At 40.0% G+C, this 19,583-nt stretch overlaps 3 protein-coding genes and 1 long non-coding RNA gene across 4 annotated transcripts; all 4 read right to left on the bottom strand.

Annotated features, from left to right (window-relative positions):
* Window positions 1–3,832, bottom strand: LOC112560294. Its single transcript, XM_025232057.1, has 2 exons — window positions 3,552–3,832; window positions 1–2,315 (listed from the first exon to the last, which is right to left on the bottom strand). Exons 1-2 carry the CDS (start codon window positions 3,622–3,624, stop codon window positions 1,393–1,395), a joined length of 996 nt encoding a protein of 331 aa, XP_025087842.1. The 5' UTR covers window positions 3,625–3,832; the 3' UTR covers window positions 1–1,392.
* A 4,608-nt stretch (window positions 3,833–8,440) lies between these two features.
* On the bottom strand, window positions 8,441–11,360 carry LOC112558933. Its single transcript, XM_025229702.1, has 5 exons — window positions 11,324–11,360; window positions 10,586–10,702; window positions 10,195–10,300; window positions 9,850–9,890; window positions 8,441–9,597 (listed from the first exon to the last, which is right to left on the bottom strand). The coding sequence occupies exons 1-5, from the start codon at window positions 11,358–11,360 to the stop codon at window positions 9,227–9,229; spliced, it is 672 nt and encodes a 223-aa protein (XP_025085487.1). The 3' UTR covers window positions 8,441–9,226.
* A 370-nt stretch (window positions 11,361–11,730) lies between these two features.
* Window positions 11,731–12,516, bottom strand: LOC112558480. Its single transcript, XR_003098172.1, has 3 exons — window positions 12,427–12,516; window positions 12,096–12,180; window positions 11,731–11,887 (listed from the first exon to the last, which is right to left on the bottom strand). It is a non-coding gene; the product is annotated as an uncharacterized LOC112558480 (long non-coding RNA).
* A 3,865-nt stretch (window positions 12,517–16,381) lies between these two features.
* On the bottom strand, window positions 16,382–19,574 carry LOC112560131. Its single transcript, XM_025231721.1, has 7 exons — window positions 19,526–19,574; window positions 19,091–19,281; window positions 18,690–18,727; window positions 18,310–18,438; window positions 17,806–18,032; window positions 17,075–17,165; window positions 16,382–16,515 (listed from the first exon to the last, which is right to left on the bottom strand). The coding sequence occupies exons 2-7, from the start codon at window positions 19,204–19,206 to the stop codon at window positions 16,400–16,402; spliced, it is 717 nt and encodes a 238-aa protein (XP_025087506.1). The 5' UTR covers window positions 19,207–19,281; window positions 19,526–19,574; the 3' UTR covers window positions 16,382–16,399.
* Between the last annotated feature and the right edge of the window lie 9 nt (window positions 19,575–19,583).

Genomic DNA, 19,583 nt, shown 5'->3' on the forward strand with positions numbered 1-19,583 from the left:
TTTTGTTTGCCTGTCACTATCTTTCCTTTACAAGGTTACCTTGCGAGGACGTACAAAGAAAATGAAAGACCTATTCTTTCTACCTCTCCCTGGCACTTTGTCCGTCCGTCTATCTACCTTTCGTCCTATAAAGGCCTGCCGGTCTGTATACTCATCTATTCATTTCTTTTGTTTTTATTCACTTCTTCATCTTATTTCTAGTATACATTCAACCTGAGTGGGGTCCGTTGACAAGGTTCAACCAGAGATCAATCAATTTCTTGTTGACAGCTATTTTCGAAAATTCTGCAGAACTTTTTTAAGATTATAAAGGTTAAACCATACAGTCACTATTTTACAGTTTGTCAGAGTGCAAAAATCAAAAGGTAATACTAAAGTCAAAAGAAAAGTAAGTCAATTTAATTCACAATAAAATAGTTTCCTTCGCTGTTTTAAATAGTTCGTCTTCTTACACAAGCAATAAACAAACAAAAGGTAAGAAAGTGCAAGCAAATGGTGACAATAAAATTAGTACAGACCATAACAGGCATAAAATATAAACAGCAAATATCAGTGACCAAGCAACCTCAATGTCGACTTCTTGCAAGAAGCCTTGCGAAAGAATAAATGCTTTCGTTTGTAGTAAGTGAAAAACAAACCCATATTCTGTCACAAGTGTTGATTTAGCGGCTGTGATAACATCTTGTTATGTTCTGTGGTAGAAAAGGCAAAGAAAAAAGTGTACTAACAGAGACTTCTAGATGAAAAGCAGCGATGTTAATAACTACTCAGAGCAGAGAGAGAAAGAGGGCATTACTAGCAAGATTGATAAGAACTTGAAGCAGATAGAGAATTATTTTGATATGTCAATGAGTCATTTTTGTTCAGCTCCTTGACCTGTACTGGTCATCCGAGGGAACTGTGTGTATGTGTTTGTGTATAGGTGGATGTGTACTTGCACACAATATTTTTTACGCCTATTAACGGGCCAGAGAATTAAACGAATAAAATAATAATAAAAATAATAAAATAATAATAACGATAGAAACATCAATATGTTGTGACCACAGGTTCGTCCGGTCATGGTGAGCTCTAAGACCCAGTGTTTGGGTTGTGAACACGTTTCAGTTGCCAAAATGGAAATCTTTTGCAAGCCTGAATGTCCTAATGATTATGTTTAATTATGTCAATAACATGGTGTCCTGAGATATTATACTCTAATTAGGTCCTGGTATGGTACATAAATACAAAATCACATGTAAATCCTAATATAGAAACCTTGACTTCTGTCTGTCCTTATACCTGTTAAATTTCAACACTTAAAACACTTTCAGGACATGTACAGTTTCGGTAATAAGTGTGGAGCAATGGAACACTTGTGGTTTACAGTGTAGACTGTAGACACTTACACCATCAAAGTGCTTCTGTCAGTGCGTTCGCGCTTCTGCCGGGTATCGGCGAGTGCGGGGCTTTGCTGCGGACCTTGCTGTAAACATTTGATGTGTCGTCGTCGGCCTCCCTGACGTCGAACGCCGACTGATCCTTGCCGTTAAAGACGATTCTGTGATACTGTTGCGGCTGCGCATTGCCCACTCGCCCCATGGAGAGGTCGCCATCGGCACTTTGAGAATTGGCGTACTGCGGCTCCGTCTCTGCAGTCAAGTGCTTATTAACCTTCTTGTTTTTGTTTTTGTTGTGCTTTGCCTGCTTGACTTTGATGTTGCCGTACAACTTGGCTTCGGGGTGGTCGTCTTGAGCTGCTGTCCTCTCGACGTCACTTCCTGTTTCATGCTCGAGGACGAAGTACAAAGGATCTGGAGAGGGACTGTGTTGAGCGGAGGCACGTGGCGAGCCGTCTGGAGGGACGTAGTTGTAGTACCGGTGGTCGTTGTCACTGGTCGCAGTGTCGGATGGTCCAGCAAGGTTTGGACCATCTGGTGCTGTATCTTCAGGCTGGAGATGATTTCTGCTCAAAACCCCGCCATTTAAGTAGTTACCATAAATAGCTTCAGTTGTAGATTTTTCTTGACTTTCCATATGACCCTGGCGATCGTTATAATCCTGACGATCATCATAATCCTGTCCATCGTTGTAATCTTGCGGGTAGTTGTGATGTTGCCGTTCATTGAAATCAAGTTCTTTATTATCATGAGGACACGAACGGGAATGGTTTCCACTCTTTTTTCTGTTAAATACAGAAAAGAAAAACTGTCTGCTTGCTCTCCAGCTAGGAATCATATGCAACTTTTTCAAGATGATGATGAGAAGCACGAAGATAACCACGATAAGGATAGAATGAATTGACAATCCTGTGACGACAGCCGCTCGAAGATCATCTGTGAGATGAAACATAACGACATCAATACATTGCAAAACTATTGTACTTTTAGTTGAAAGAATGGGAAACAAAGTAAGAACAAGCAAAAATGCTGAGCGTAGGTAATGTACTTCAGGGTTAGAACAGTTTTCTTCTTGAAGTATTATATAGACTGTATTTTCTTTAGTTAATGTATAAACTGTGTTTCCTTCAAACTATGTCCCTTCAGCTCTTTGTCGGACATCATCACACTTGTGAGACGCTTACACACACATATCATACACACAAACGCATTCACACATGTTTATATACAGACCCAGTTACACATACTAACATACAAACTAATACACACATGCACCAACCTCAACACACACCCCCCCCCACACACACACTAATAAACACATGCATGCAAACTGATCCTACACAAACATTTAACTTGCATAAGCATACAAGCAGACTAACGCCTACGCATACTAACATACACTTGCTGTAGATACACACGCTAACAAACTCTTTCACATACAATAACAAGCACGTACGCACACCCAAACACTAAAAATACACATCCACACCAAAAAAAAAACTACTTATCTGAAAACCACTCAAGAACTCAAACAGGAAACAAACAAGCTAAAGCACATAAATAATCAAGAATACGTGGACAGGAACACACCTAAGTGTACATACATAATACACCTTCTATGTCTGTACACACACCCATACAAACTCTCTGACACATAGGCAGATAGCTATGCTAACACGGAGTGTTTAGGAGTCACAGATGTGAACTCATTGACTATAAAATGCTGAGCGGACAAGTCCGGTCTTCTTTGGCTTATGGTCTCGACAGGATGACCTGCAGGATCTGTATCCTTGAATTGTATGGTGTTATGGTTCACTTGTGATGAGTGTGTGTATAACTGGGTACAAGAGGTTGAGTGCAAGAGTGGAAATAGAAGAAATGTTTCCTTTATTAAATGCACAAAGAGAGATGATGGACGATGCCCTGTATAATCAATGTTTTTCGAGTGTCTGGTTTTTCTTCTTTTTTTATCTCACTATCCACGGCATTTTTCAACTCTACAATTTTAAAAAAGATTCAACAATTACCATGAACGCCATTCACTTACAGATTTTTTTAAACAAATTGTCTAAAAATGTTAGTTGAGGTTTCAAAGCTTACACTCTGTTTACCAAAAATGTTACCAAGAATACAGCTAAAACATGGCATTAATAAATGAGTCAGTCATCTAACCTCTACTGCCGCTCTCTGTAGCTGTTGTTCCTGTGATTTGCTGTGGTGTAGATGTGTTCGTATTATTAGCCATGGCTCTTCACATTTCCACAGGCCAGTGGATGTTGTTCAGCTTGACTTGGCCACTAACAGCCAGGCTGGGTCGCCGGTCCTCTTGTATCAGCTCGAGCCTCACGCGCACTTCCAGTGACAGTCAAATCGTCTGCTTCGGCGATCACACGGCGACGACGTCATGCGACTTCCTGTGTGGTTCTGACTCGTGTTGAGACTTCACTCACGGTCAGTGCTGTTTGTCCGCTTGATGCTCGCTGTTTGAGGTAGCGGCTCTTCTATCGCGAGTGACTCATTGAGTGGAGTGAATGAGTTTGTGAAAAAGTGAAAGGCATAATTGTAGATGTCTGATAACATTCATTTCTCTCTCTCGTCTTTTGATACGTTTCTTTCTGCCACACACCATCGACTCATGCCTTGTGTCATTAGCTGCCTTCACGTAGTTTTGGAAGTAACTAAAGAGAAAAGCAAAAATCTTTGTTGATTCAGTATGTCTTACTACCATAAAGCTAGGTTTAAGAACTGGGTTACAATATTTTATACAACAAAAAAAGAAATTTACGTAAGTGTATTTATAGTCATAGTCTCATATGTATTGCCTTATAGTCATAAGCACATAAACATGGCGGATATATATATATAAGAGGAGAAGAGTGTAAACAGGTGAGACTCTACGGAGAAATGAATGAGCATGATTATACATCTGCATCATGCACGCTGATTACTAAAGATTTTTGCGACCTTTATGCCATTCTTGTCGCAGCCTACTCTCTGTGAAACTTCAAACCCACAAGAAACTTGATCTTGTAAGATCTTTATTTCCGAAGCCTCGTTTTCATTGATCTACCTAATTTGGTATTCCTGGCACTCACCTGTGAATCACTGATTTACAATGAACCATCAAGACTACGGAAACTCGATGCTGTCACTATCTTCAGAAAATGACATGTGTACTACTACCAAGGAAAAAAAGTGAAATAACTCAAGATGGCTACTTCATGCAATATATACATGCTATCAATCAAATTTTGCCGAGTAACTTAAAAAATACATAAAACAATTCAAGAGTTAATAAACTTTTGTGAGACGCATAACGATGTCCTGGTCGACGAAGAATGAGTTATCATTCACATGTATATGTGCTCTTTCATATTCTGAAACATCTTTTTGCGGAAAATAGCTACACACTCTATGATGTTTACTCAGCGAAGATATTGTCTAACGACTCCAAACGTCCCTGTCGTCAAACTGTGCAGCTCGACATGAGTCAGACATGTTATTTCGCGAAGTCGCATAGCCCGGTGATAAGCCACTTCCTTGTTTACGAGCGTCAGGGAAAAGCGCGCTGTGACGTAGCCATGGCGCCAGAAATGGCGGCAAGATCAGTTAGTCCTCATTACATCTTACAAACAACAGTTGAACCACAACCAAAGTCAGTCACGAACGAGGAAAACTACAGCAACTGTCGCTGGTGTCATGGCGGGGGCTCAGAGCAGGACACGAGGGTCAACAGACTGCTTCTCTCCTGTCATCTACCCTCTTATCCTACCCCACCCTTCTGTTCACAGGTCGTTGACAAACATAAACACGGCACTTAAAAATACACAAAAACATTAACAAGACATGCAGTGATCAAAATAGTCGTAAAATTACTCGTTTTATTATTTTTTTTTCCCGCTCGTGCAAATAAAATGAAGCTGTGGTTATTTTCGTGTGATGGGAAACACCCGCGTACCCTGAATATCGCGTTTATTGTCTAGTCAACATCATATGTTGTCAGCGCTGACAAAAAGTAAGATTGATCATGGGGATACAGACTAAAGGATGTGATTAAGTGACTAAAGCCGTGAACAAACACCCTCGGGTGGAATGCCGAGGTTGCTAGGAGTTCTCACCTTGCAGCGAGCTTTGCAGTTTTAAACAGTTTGGCAGGTTCCTCTTTCCATGACATCTATTCAGAGTAGAAGTAGGCGTAACCCGGGGAACAATTGTAGATTACAGACGATAACACTCTTGATGACACGCTTCTTTAAAGGACTTATGATGATGTAGACGGGTACATGACAACAGACATCGGGTAGTTAAGGTTACCCTGCAAAATTTTCGTTATTTGCGAGTGAAAGAAAAATTTTAATGCAAAGAAATTGTTGTTATAATTGTTTTTCTTGTCGCTGGTATCTGATCCCCTTCGCACCTCGGGTGCCGTTGATGTCTTGTGTTCATTCTTTGTTGTTTTGGTGACACAGCTATAATTTACTGTCACCATTATAATACCCGTCGCGACATTCAAATACGTGGCACTGAGATTGCAGCGTAAAGGGATATGTGGAATCTGATGAAAGTAGATGATAAGTAGAGGAAACACAAGAGCGAGACGCAGAGTCAAAGGTCATGATGAGGTTATTTAGCTCACGCGCTTCTCCTGACATTCTCGCTACCCTGATAGGATATTATTTTAGGGTAGTAAACAATAAACATTTGAAATGTTGTAAGAGGTGTATTGAGATATTTGTCTAGTGTCCATTATAAAGCAACTCTGTTTCATTGTCATGTTTGAATTTATTTACTGTAAGTTTACAATTTTAATGATCCTTTGAAAGATAGGTGTGTATATATATAATTATATCAACAACTAGAGTTATGGTACTAATCTTATTCATAGTCAACATCAACAAATGAACTGCTAGTTCTAGACCTATATTAATAATTTATTAAATTCTTATATCATTTTTATTTGTTAGCAGCATCAGACGTTCTTACTGCTAGTTCACATCAAATACTTCATGACCTTTCCGACGACTGTTGCCTCCTTCCACGACCTCTTGTAGCCATATACCTCTCATCTTACCGTTAGTTCTAGCTCTAGTATTGCATAGTCCGTTGCGTTCATGTTAGTTGGTTTGTTTAGGAGGATAGTGCTTCAATTTTGAGGCGATTTCACACTTTGGGGTACAGGGAAACCGAAGTATCCGGAGAAAAAAACCAGGTGTCACATACATAGAGAAACCCAAGACGAGATCTGAACCATGAGCTGTTCACTGCAGGGGGTGATAAGTGAGTGCTATAACCACTACACTACCGGCAGTTGCCTTGAACACATTATATTATATCGGAGGATTTTCCTTTCCTTCAAAATTCAGTGACGCTTGACACAACGGCATTTTGCAGACCGCCCTCAGATCTGCTAAAAAAATAAAATAAAAACCATGGTGACATGTACATACGTGAACTTTTCCATTACTGGCCCAGTGGTGTAATGGCAGCCTTCGTTAGCCTTGATTATAGTTTGTTTTTCATTATTTGTAAAGCGCCATGAGGTTGGTGACTGGGGTGGGATATGGCGACATGTAGACGTGCTTCATCATTACCGCCTTCATATTTATTTTGACATACAGGGTCAAGTGCGTGTACTCCATTCTCATTCAGAATGATCGTATTATATTCCAGTTCCCGCTACCCTCGTAAGTTTAGAGGCAAGTCGTGACTGTTACAAGGGAGATAAGAACACCAGTGAAGTATGATACCCAACAATGAATTTTTACAAAACAAATTTGTGCAGATTTCGCTGTTTCTTGGGTTGAAGGCCAGAATACAGTCAACACCGCACTTTTCCCGATGGCCTCTTCCTCATTTTAGGAGACCGATGAGATGTCAACCGCCGTAAACTCTTCTTATCGCCATCTTGACCTGTCTCGGCTTATCTATCGGGTTATCTCCCTTCACTTCTCGTCCTACAGTCGTGAGGCTATGAAAACGGAGGGAATCCCCGTCTGCTTTCATTCAAGGGTCACACACACTGAATATAAAGTACATGGGCGTTGTTCATGGGACACCAGAGTGTCAACATTGACATGGGGAGCAGTGCAAACAACGGTCCCGGTGGGTATCGATTCTTTCCTCATCTACATCATAACAAAGCGACATTAAATGAGGACTCATCGCACCTGTCAGTTGTGTCCCTACCCACTGTGATTAATGTGAAGGACTTAAGGCCCACCCCTGTGTTCCCTTGTTTCAGATTCACCGAAGAAAAGCAATTATCGAGTATCCAGGAAAGTGAATATTTTCTTGTTTCGCAAAATATAATATATTATTTATTTTCTGTTTAAGCTCCATCTTTCGGCTTTACAGGAATGAAAGATGTTGTACTCTGTGAAATAAAACAATGAGAAAAACTTTCAGTGATGTCTACCTGTTCAAGAAAAGTTTTATTCAAATGAACATCAAGCATTATCATACAGTTTAGAATATATATCTGCAATTTATTTCTATAACAAAGACCATAATTAAGCAAGAACAAAACCATATAAAGCATTTTCAGAAGCAAGTTTATATATTTATATATTTATGAGTGGAACAATTACAATGACAATGCCAGCTTTCTCTTATCAAGGCCCCTTGCAAGATGAAACTATACTGTACAGGTTTAACTCTTGCTAGTAAGGAAACATGTAAGCCAAACTGTTTACACCACCAACTGTTAACAATGTAGTGTTGAATGAGTATATTATATTAAGCCTCTTATTTGACAAACAGACAATTTTTACAAGCACCACAAAAGCTGAGCGTTAAGTTTACAAGATTACAATCATGACAGAGGTCGCCACTTGAGTGAAAAAGTCTACAATTCTGATTACTCCTACAGTGATGTTTCGTATGTACATGGTCGTATATGATTATAAACAAACTGTTTGCAGTATAAGTATATTGTCATCGTAGCGATAGGAGCAGCAGATGCTGTTGAATAGTTCTATAGAGATCCTTCTCACTGTAATATCCAGTAAGTCTGGACATCAGCCGTTAAAAACATCTGATTTTATATCTTCAGTGGATAGAGTGATAGGGTCCTCGATGAATAATCAGTCAGTGAGTAAATCACAGTCAGATGAGTCGACAGTCGGCCATCTTGTCATCCAGCACAAAGTAATCCAGTTCCATGTCATTAGCATTGCTGGACTTGAAGATGAGGAGGAGACTGTGTGGCTGTCATCACTCATCATCGACACACAACAGGCATCCTCTGTTTGCTGGGGCGGGTTGTGATGACAGAAGCCTGGTTTTTGAAGCAGCTCGTACCTGTGATCCTGGTCACCACACCTGCTCAGCTCAAACCTGGAATAACTGTCGCCATTCACTGACTTCACATCTCTGCTGCCTTCTTGCTTCTTCAGTTCGTAAGATGGAGCATCTGTCAAACTCTTAAAGCTCGTGCTGTTGTCAGAACAAAGAGTTTCACCGTCAATAGCAATGTCGGGTAGCCCTGTATTAACGGCTTGAAACTTCAAGACTTCACTGATTCCCTCAGTTTTGTGATCTGTTCACTGGTTTTGTCAAAGAGATGGTTATAGATGTTTGCGTCCAACCTCCTGTCCACCGCCATGTCCCACATTTGGATGCTGTTGCTTGCAGTAGCCCCTGTCCTCTTCAGTTTCGTTTGTCAGCTCGTCGGCCCTGTCGTCTGCTACCTCCAGCACCATGTAAGGCGAATGCTTCTCAGTAAGCGAGTGGTTTGTATCGTCCTCCGATTGTATAACACGAGTCTCTACCCTGGAGTCGCCAGCTTTGTTCACAAAAATTTGTCTAGTTCCTTCCTGAAGCGACGGCCAGTTCTGGTGCTTTGTAACTCAGATGATTGTACTCAGACGACTCTGTTGTCTTGGCAACCTCGTAACCTTCACCAACTTCGTCCTCTCTGTTTTGGGTTCGATCTCATCGAAGTTGTTGACGTCGACGACTGAGTGAGACGAATCTTTGAGGTTTGTGTCTTCGTCAGTTACTTGTGGATCACCTGAGTTTCGAACCCTCATCTCTGTAAAGCTGTTTGTGTCGTCAGAGGGCGCTCGAGGTAGCTCAGCTGAGTGAGGCCTTGAGCATTCCTGAAGAGTGCTGTAGATGTGAGGGTCTTGCACAGAATGGTCTACAATAATTTCATCGTACGAACTCTGTTCGGGTGCAGCAATAGGGAGTCTGTCAGCTGTACTGCTCAAGTCTGAAGCTGCAGTAAAAAATGTTGATCAGTTTTTATTGTGAAAATTTCTGGAAATGGCCGATTCTTAAATTTATTTTGTATCTCAATTTCATGAATACTATTACAATAAGTAAACGCGCATAACATTAATTTTAGATTGATTGCCTCTTCTTCATCAATCATTGGTATCTTTCTCCCGAATGTATAATTTTAGGTTACAAAGTCCTTAATAGGAAATAGAAGGCAGTTTGTAACTTTAACACTGGTGGGGAAACTTGCCTGAATGGATTTCTTCGAGTGGCAATGGCGGCTCGCTGATGCTGTTTCAAAAATGAAAACGCAAACCCAGATGAAAGTTGATGCAATGTTTTTTCAACATAAAAAGTTTTCTATCTAAAGCGTTTGGTAGAAGAAAAAACATCAACATATTTTTTCTTTCAAAAACGAGACAAAAATTTGTATTCAAGTTTACATTGACCTCAAAGTGTGTTCACTAGAGTTACTCCCCTCTCCACTCGTCGGCTCACTGATTAACTGAACTAACAAGCGGAACACAAGTGAAGCATGGTGTTAAATTGTTCAGAAACAAAAAAAAAAGCAGAAGCTACGCCCTGTAATGTTTACCTCGGCAAGGTTAGATCCCTATTCTTTTTCATCTTGTAGATGATGAAGGAAATGAAAACAATAACAACGACGACAGCTGCAACGCAGGAGGCGATGACAACGACTCCTGTGACAGAAAAAAATCACAAATCACGATAGTCCCTGAACCCTTGATTTTACATAATTTTAAAATCTTAATTGATGATGCGAGTTCATACTGCCTAAGCCTTAAGGTGCCACAGTCTTCTCAAATTCAAAGACTTATCATGCGCAGTGTGAAACACACGCTTTTTAATGTTTGTCCTTATTTATGCAAACGTGGCGCGCGATTCCACGTGATAAACGTGTTTACTTTCTGGGTTCACGCACGCTGTCAGCCAGTCTGTACCCAGACCTCAGGCCCTCCACCTACCCCTCCCGTTGTGTGATGACTCGGTGTCCTCACAGTCGTTAGCATAGGTGAACTCGATGTCATCCAGTGCAACGGAGGAAAATTTCCAAGTGTTCCCCGAGTGCCCGTAAACTGAACCTGCATTAAATATGAACAGAAAGATTCAATTATCGCTTGTTTTTTTAACCCTTCTTTTATCTTTTGAACTCTAGTTATTTCTTCTTTTATACTTTCTTTCTTTTTTGTATTTCGTTTGCTTGTTTTTCTTATTTCCTGCTATTGATAATACGGAAAGGAGACTATTATTGCAAAAAAAAAAAAAAAAAGTTATCTTCCCTGGCCAGTAACTGTCACAGACTTTACATCATATTAACGAATTATTTTAGAAAGCTGTTATTCAGCAGACTTTTTAGGTGAAAAAATAGCCAGTTTAATCCTCTTTGTATCGCGAGTCTTAATATGAATATGAATGAAGACTAAGATACACTCCCATCTCATCGGTCAGAGAATTAATGAATTATCTTACCTTAAAAGGCAACACCGACTCTATCTTCACGGCCCCCATGCTCCACACAGGTTTTGTGTCATCGGAGGACTTTGTCCAGAGAACCTTTTCGTTGGGAGACAGGGAGCCGGACAAGATGCTGACAGACAGAGAGTCATCGCCCTCGCCATCCATGTGATACCAAAACCTCAGGCAACCCTCGTCCCCTGCCTCCGCTTTCCTCGACAGGACACTTTGGAGAGAGCACGACTCACCAGATATCAGAGCCGAGAGATTCATCCAAAAGTACATATCTAAAAGACAGACAAAAATATGCTTAAAAGATGTCGTAATGTTATTTATTATCGATTTATTATTTATTTAAAGGGATTTGACTGAGGGAAAAGTAAACACGATGAGCGGCACAGATTCCATGGAAAATATTTCTTATGCTGTTTTCTTCTTAGATATCATGATATTGATGAACCAGCTCATAATGAGTTTACAATGGTTAACAAGAGGCAGGGGTAAATGTCTGCAGGACTTCCGGGACACAAGAATAACATCATCATCATCATCAGTAGTGACTACTGAAAAAGTAAATCATCGATAGATTACTTTTTTAATAAATGTAAGGCTAGTTATCCGTGAGAATGTGAGTGACTTAATAATTATTCCTCATTAACAGGTGTAATGCTTACTATTTCCGTCTGTTGTGTGATCTTCAGTTGGTCCTAAGAAGTTCTTGTACTTGTTTCCTGAGTCCCATTTACACACAGTAGAGTTGGTGCTGGTCCACGGACAGTTTTCTATTTTACTTGTAGCAAAACAGTTTCCTGCTAACAGTCCAAAACACAAAATTTATTTACCATGTCCACTAATAACATAAACTGCGTGAGAGAGAGAGAGAGTGAGAAAGAGGGACAGAGTGGCCTAAGCATGTTTTTGATACAAATGTCTCTCACAAAGAGTGTGACACATTCGTATTATATCTCCAATAAATTATTACAAAGTGCGTTTTGTAAAGCATTTGTTTCTGTTTCTAACCTGGTATAGCACAGCTTCCCTCTTCGATTGTTATAGAGCGCAGTTGAGCGATGCTGACAGGTTCCAGAATTAAAGTGTGATTGAGCTGTGAGAAAAAATTAGGAAAAAAATACTATGAGCGACATGTGTAGGTATGATAGGATCTTTGTCTTAGTTACTGATGGCAACGTGTGTGAATCCATGTCCTTACTATCATTAACCTTCAGTGGTTGGTAACATCTACAGCAACACACACACACACACACACACACACACACACACACACACACACAGAGACCACACACACACACACACACACACACACACACACACACACACACAAAGAGCTTACTTTTCCATCATTGACATTTGTGGTGTACACAGTGATTGGGAAGCTGTTGAAACTCTCACTTTCAGAGACATCGACTCTTGGACTATAGAAATTGTTTTATCATTAGAAACACTTCAATAAACAGTTGGGCCTGTCCCTCCGACCTGATTTCTGTGTGTAAGCACCATGGATCGAAACCAAGCTGTACTAACTGCGACTGAAGAATAGCTTGAACTTTCTGGTTTTTGTTGATATTGTTCCGTGCTTCGATATAACCTGAGCAAAGTAATAACATTGCGAAATGACCGTTGAAGAACTCGAGACATAAATGACAAACGTGAAGAACTGGTAGCTATTTATTTTATTATCCTTTTTTTTGGCCATTTATTACAAGCAGCATTGACAGTGGTATTCAATTGAGAGCATATTGATGATGGTGAACTAATATACCCAGAAAGTTTAATCGAGAAAGAGAGAGGGAAAATATTTGAGCGTTAAAAGCAGATAAAGGACAAGTTCTGAATGTGATGAAAGATGGCGGGAAAAAGTAAGCATTAAATAATTGATTAAAAAAAACGCCATTGACAGAAAAAACAACGAAAGAAATAATTTAATAGATACTAGAATGATAAAACCTTTTTCATTTGTCCAGCTGATCTTTCCCTTCGTTGCAGTAAGAACACAATCCATCGTCGAATACGCAGTTTATCACAGAGGAAACGGGTTAGAGATGCTGCATGCAAGTGTAGAAACAATGAGCTGGCAACAACTTAAAGTAATGTTTGTGTTTAAATCAACTTTCCAAGTCAACCTTTACAGGACGAAATAGTCGTTAAACAAAGGTAATAAGTAGGAATATTTTGGTAAAAATATACTAACATACACTGCTTAAAGCATCTCTATTTAATTAATTACCAAACACAATATTCAATGTGACAATTCTAATAAGAAATGCAGTAAAGTCTAATACAGCAATGGCCTCATACATAAAGATGTTAATGATCCTAAATAAACTTTGACTAACTACTCACTGTTTGAGCCGGGCAATGCATTCATATTACATTCACTGCTGAAATGATAACAAGGAAGCTTTCATTAAATAAGGAAATGTATTTTCTATTAATAACCACTTTAACAAGAAAAACATCTTCAATAGATGCATCCAGATGGACTGACATGTCTAAATGGAAGTGAGAGCGAGAAATTCTGAGACCACACAATGCCAAACATATGTCAAGGTATTAATACAAATCGATGGGTTAGTCATATAGTTATTATATTGTTTTTTTTTTTTCATCCACGAGAGAAGGCAAACCCATTCATTGCTATGAGCTGTTGGTGGTATTTCCCACCGCAACACAGATTCCTTGCGCACTCTTCTACATAGCACAAACAATTTTCTTTAGGCTAAGACAAAAATATAATTACTAAAAATAAAAAAATAATAATTAAAAAATTAAACGTAATAACTATTAGTACACATACACATATTCTACCCAAGCCCCAGGTGTCGCGTAACGCGATCGGGTGTCTTTCACAGACACACTCGCAATCACACGGACAAACTTGCACAAGCCCGATGCAAGCAACGAAGCCAATCACTCCTCAGTGGACTCGTCCATGACACTCATACACATAGTTATATTCTGTTCCAATTTGGATATATATATATAGAGAGAGAGGGGGAGATAGTCGGTTCTCACGTACGACAAGACTAGTGACAGTGTATAGTCTTTAGAGACTGAGTGCGTGTAGCTCACCTGCTGTCTGACATCCAGAAGAAGGACAGCTCGCAAAGCATCCACAGGTGTCCCCAGACCCAGAGGACACTACTGAATGAAGCTGGCGGCATTGGTGCTCGTCGATGTCCTGAGGATACTACTCAGCAATGTGCAAAATGTCTTTTGAAGATCTTTGAAATAAAAATTCCAGCAGAGCTGAACAGTCTAGACACACCTGAGTACTAGGTAAGATTTAATCAGAGGACCGTCAGTGTGCTGACAACATAAGGACTTCAATACCCACACCGAGAAACTGGAATATTCCTGGCACACAGGGAAGTAAGTTTTCGGCAATCTGCAGTCACGTGACATCGCCCAGGTACACAAAGGAAAACAAAAATTTAATGTTCTTCATGCTTGATTTCCCACTTTTGGTAAAATTAAGGAAACTTTTTGACTCTTTTAAAGTAATGTAACTCAGAAGGAAAGTTTCCCTCGGAAAACCTTAAACTGTTTGATCCCCTTCCTTCTCTCAAAGCGGGGAACACAAGCCCTCAATTCATATTTTGTACAGTGACAACCTTTAGACCTAAACGCAAGGCAACATGATCTTGTACACAGTTTTCCCTCTCCTCCACAAAAGCAAGTCAAGACACAAAATAAACCAAATGTAAAGCTATTAAAATAATTAAAAAATTAAAATAATAATCTAATATTAGGTATTTTTTTAAAATAGGAGAATGTTGATGCAGGTCAGCTATTAGTCAACTAAGGCCAAGAATGCCAGAGAATACTTTAATTGAATAAACACTTTAACTTTAACTCTTCTATTTCTTTGCATCCCACACAAATTCATTGATGAACTCATAGGACACATATATCATATAATTATAATCATATATTATATATTATGTAACACATGGATGCATACATATACTCTTTCCCCCTCGAAAATGCAATGCTAATGATGATGTAGACACGTGATTGTCATGGTTAGCTGGCTGAATGGTTTGGTAGAAAAGTGCTTCCACCTACAGGCGATTTCATACTAGGAGGGGGAGGGAGCGGGAGGAAACCAGACTACACGGAGAAAATCCTTGATGGCCGTTCCTGCGAACAAATGTTCCAGACAGAGAATGTCCCGAGACGAGATCTGAACCCGGGGGCTTTGACTGTGGTGACAAGTAGTGTTTACATCACTACACTACCGACTGTCACGTGTTGCTTGCTGGGGCGGTGTACCGGTCGTTTGATGTGACGGACAGGGAGTGGGCGGGGACCCTATTGACCACAGTGATGTCGAGGATGTACAAGATAGGATGTGAAGTCCTGGTGAGATAATCACAGATAACACTGTGGGATTATGGATATGTGAAGTACTGTAACTTCTCATTAATCATTAAGTATCTTACGATGTCAGTTCTTCCTGAATATTGTCTACTCCAAGTCTTAGCATCAGACAAATATACATGTATGTATTGTGTGGATGGTGTTCGTTGGTATGTGTGTATATACATATGACAATAAGATTTTCACCACTAGTAGGTGACACAAGGACAAGAAGTGTAGCCATGAATACAAAAATACAGAGAGGAACTAGTTGACCTTTTTCCCGGTCTAACTGACAGGGCAAGGAAGTAGATTTGTTTTACCTGTCTACAATATGCAATCAACCAGAAACAGTAGTTTGATTGTGTTTATGATGTGCACTGACTGTTGACATTCCTGTAATCCTCCAGCAGGTACACGTGTGTGTGTGTGTTTGCACGCGCGAATTATTTGAACAAACCCTGTCAATCTTGTCTAAATAACAAGTTAGTTCAATAAACCCTCCTACCGTTACTATCCTTAAGATAATATTACATTCTGCAATACGTGATCACCCTTGAAATAATATTCAGTGGGATAAGCTACACATGGTCTGTAGAATGTTGTAACACTGAGTCCCTGTACTTATTGTATGAAGCGGAGCAACAACCGAAGCATGTGACTATCTGCTCGTACCAACAACTGCAAGGAATGAAGAATGTTGTGTTCTAACATTTCACTAACACAAGTATTGCATTGTCCAGTCTGTATCTCACGGTCACCATCAGTGTCGCAGCAGCAGCTGAGTGACCTCTGACATCGGTCATTGACTCGTATGACGGCCCCTTGTCTGGATCTGCAACTGGTCCTCCCATCATCTCATTCTTTTTCTTTTGTTTTATTGTTGATAAGTAGTAGTGCGTGTTGTGAAACACCAAGACATAGAGTACCACTGTACTTTTATTTCAGTTTAATAATTGCAAGTACAAACAGAAAAGTAAGCTTGTTGTCACGAAAATGTTTGTCGAGGTTGTGGCAAGCGCTGCATTTCCTGCGTTGTCTTGTGGCACGGGTCTGGTAGCTGCAGATAAAGTGCATGCATGTATTTTGTACACAGTTCAATTTGAATGATTGGTACAATGATAAAAAAAGTCTATATTTCGTTTCGTCTGTGGATAATTATCGCAACAAATAATGAAATAGTTGCTAAATACTTCGACAGATTTAGAAATTTTCTAAAAAAACAATTTGTTAAAGTAATCAGTCTGAAATGTGGGAAAGTTAGCAAATACATTTTCCTAAATATTTTTATTAGTTTTCTCAGAAAACAGAACATTAGCAAAGAGTTAATATTAATATTACTATACACAACTTGAGAAAATACACCATGCATAATGCAGTGTCTGAGATGAGAAGAGCTGCTTTAATCATAAGGACCGGCTTGAAAGTCAGACGTCTACTCGTGCAGTCATCTAACCACTAAATTAGCCAGTCAGCTAGTCAGCCAGTCGGTCAGTCGGTCAGTCGGTCGGTCGGTCGGTCGGTCGGTCGGTCAGTCAGTCAGTCAGATCAGCCAATCAGACACGCAGCAGACGTTGACTCACGCACTCAACACGCGGAACCACCCGCGAGGTGCTCACCCATCTCAGGACACGCGCCTGCCCAGACCGTGACGTTCCTCATCCTGACCCAGGAGTCTGGCTGCGCCAGGTTGTATGCGCGGAACTCCACCTGGGGAAACAGAGCTGCCTCAGTTCCACTGACAACATTCAGGAACTTGTAGTCATAACGATGTTGTCACTACCAACGTTCATCCTTCTCTTGATAATACAATATGTTCTTATTGTCTGTTATTGTTTTAAATACAGATTGAAATTTTTGTTTGTTTGGAGCTCTCGTTATTAATAAACTAAGCAAAATACACTCACACCTCATACATCCTGATGTGTTGCTAGCCAACGACCGAGGCAAAGTGACAAGAACAAACACAAGGTGGCCTTTACACCCACCTGACCTACCATTATCTCTCTCCGCCTTCAGTCCGTACAATAAACATAAACATCAACAAGAGGAAAATGATCCTATAGGTCTCAAGAAAGACCAAAGGGCAGTCTGGGCAAGACACTTCAGGGATGTTCACTTAACAGGTTCAGGAACAATTTGAGGGATCGACACATTCATCATGTCCTACGGTGATGCTTACGTCTAATTCTTTATCGTGATCCCCATTTATCCATTTCTACAAATTCATCTACATCGACTTTCACACATGTACAAACCTTTACATTCTCACTGACATCGCATCTACATGTATACCTTCGTAGTTTTAGTTTTGTTCTTTGCTTTGTCACCGGCTTCATTATCTACTTACAGTCACGTTTCCCGGAGACAGGGAGACAACTCCTGGCTGGAACTGTGTCAGCTGCTTGTCTGGTGCCCGGAAGACACACGTGTCGTTAACGACGACCGCCAGCTTGGAGGGCAGAGTCTGCGCGAAGTCAAACGACAGGCACGACGCTTGCCTCACGTCCATCCAGGGGGACTGAAGCGTGGAGTAGGCAGAGTAATCGGAGCCTGTCCCAGATATTTCTGTATAGCCTGAATGAAAATATCCATAATAAGAAAGAAGCATTATTTTTTTTCCTTTGAACATAATATAAAAACTCCAGAATTGATGTCCTACTGTCTAAAAGAACAGACCTAAATCAGATAAATGATTGGCGGAAAATTTTAAAGAAAAGATTTGAATTTTATTTTAGTCTGAAATGTATGCGCATTCCTTAAACTTTGTTTTATACTATACATTGTGATCTGATGCATGATACACAGAATACACATAAGAAAAAAAGATACAGCGAGCCATGACCATAAGTACCTGTCCTTTGCTGCCATGCTCTGGCGTCGGCCTTCCTGCAGGACTGAGTAAAGTTGCAGAAAGGAGTTGCTGCGGACAACTGCTGGTCTGCACCCAAACTGCACCTCACCTCACCAAGCACAGCAATGGCTGAGGACGAAAAGAACTTCAATGTGTACCTGGGGCATCCGAGTGACCGGAGTGTCTGGTCCTTGTCAAACAATTCTGACTTTGCAATGTTAGCAAGAGATGATCCTCCAAGGAGGTGATGTTGAGGAACTGAATGTGTTCATGTTTGTGTGTTCGTTTGTTTTGTGCAAACTACGGGAATTGATTTATAGTATGTTATGATCAAATGTGTTTATTCTTTTAATTAAAGAAAAGGATTTCCACTTTCTTACGGATAGTTTTTTCTTTATCTGGGCAGGATTTGCAATCCCTGGAATAAAAAGACAGAGTTTACTCTATTATACTAAGGCATTGGATATTCATATAGCTAAATAAAATTACCTTTTCAAGTTTTAATTTTACTTTTTGTTCATATTTTTTCAGCAATGATTCAAGCAGTACTTTTTTACAGCAGCAGACAAAAGGGTGGAGGAGAGAAAGAAAGAGAGCAAGGTAAAGATGATCAATAAAAGAAGGACAGAAAGAATCTGTGTGTGCGAGAGAGAACGTTTGTTCGTGAGTAAATTATATGTACAAAACAGAAATGTGAACAAAGTTTTAGAAATTTAAATAAAAAACGTTGTATTAATTTATTCCGGGAAAGCAGATAAAAGCCTGTGAAATGTTTACTTACAGCTGTTGACCAAAAGACTCGTTCACCAAACAGAGAAACAACATCGCAAGTTGAACCGCACGGCACAGAAGAACCTTTGAAATGCTCATCGCCGCAAAATGATGAAAATCAAACATTCCAGTATTCAGATCAGCAGTCAACAATCCGTGAAATTCAGCTCCAAGAGAATGGGCAACTAGTCGACTGTAGGCCTGACCTCCGAATACAAACAAAAGCCAATGTTCCAGTGAATTCATTCAGTCCTCCATGCCTTGCCTTCTGTACAACACACAACAGTCTCTGGCTGGTCTAGTGACAACAATAAAAAATAAAGAAATCGAGACCAACAGCTAAGACGATTGCTTCCTAAATTTTGCTCGAGATGTATATTCATAAGTCGAAATAAAAATAAGACATTTAAACTAAAACGGAAGTGACAAATTCAGTTAAACGTGCCTTCGTCCGTACGAACACGTAGTTAGAAAAAGTTTCTTCGTCCACAAACTGCAACTGT

The sequence above is a fragment of the Pomacea canaliculata genome, linkage group LG3 (assembly GCF_003073045.1).
Source record: "Pomacea canaliculata isolate SZHN2017 linkage group LG3, ASM307304v1, whole genome shotgun sequence".
NCBI classification, from domain to species: Eukaryota; Metazoa; Mollusca; class Gastropoda; order Architaenioglossa; family Ampullariidae; genus Pomacea; species Pomacea canaliculata.

Bases quoted from the DNA above. Each gene is read 5' to 3' on its own strand.
- LOC112560131 (XM_025231721.1), bottom strand. From the start codon at position 19,206: ATGTTTGATTTTCATCATTTTGCGGCGATGAGCATTTCAAAGGTTCTT. The intron at 18,439-18,689 runs GTAAGAAAGTGG...TTTCGTCCTCAG, and splicing joins AGATAAAGAAAAAACTATCC to CCATTGCTGTGCTTGGTGAG. The intron at 18,033-18,309 runs GTACTTATGGTC...ATTTTCATTCAG, and splicing joins AGCATGGCAGCAAAGGACAG to GCTATACAGAAATATCTGGG.
- LOC112560294 (XM_025232057.1), bottom strand. From the start codon at position 3,624: ATGGCTAATAATACGAACACATCTACACCACAGCAAATCACAGGAACA. The intron at 2,316-3,551 runs GTTAGATGACTG...TTCATCTCACAG, and splicing joins TACAGAGAGCGGCAGTAGAG to ATGATCTTCGAGCGGCTGTC.
- LOC112558933 (XM_025229702.1), bottom strand. From the start codon at position 11,360: ATGTACTTTTGGATGAATCTCTCGGCTCTGATATCTG. The intron at 10,703-11,323 runs GTGAGTCGTGCT...TATTTAATGCAG, and splicing joins TCTCTCGGCTCTGATATCTG to GTTCAGTTTACGGGCACTCG. The intron at 9,598-9,849 runs GCAAGTTTCCCC...TTTTTACTGCAG, and splicing joins ACTCGAAGAAATCCATTCAG to CTTCAGACTTGAGCAGTACA.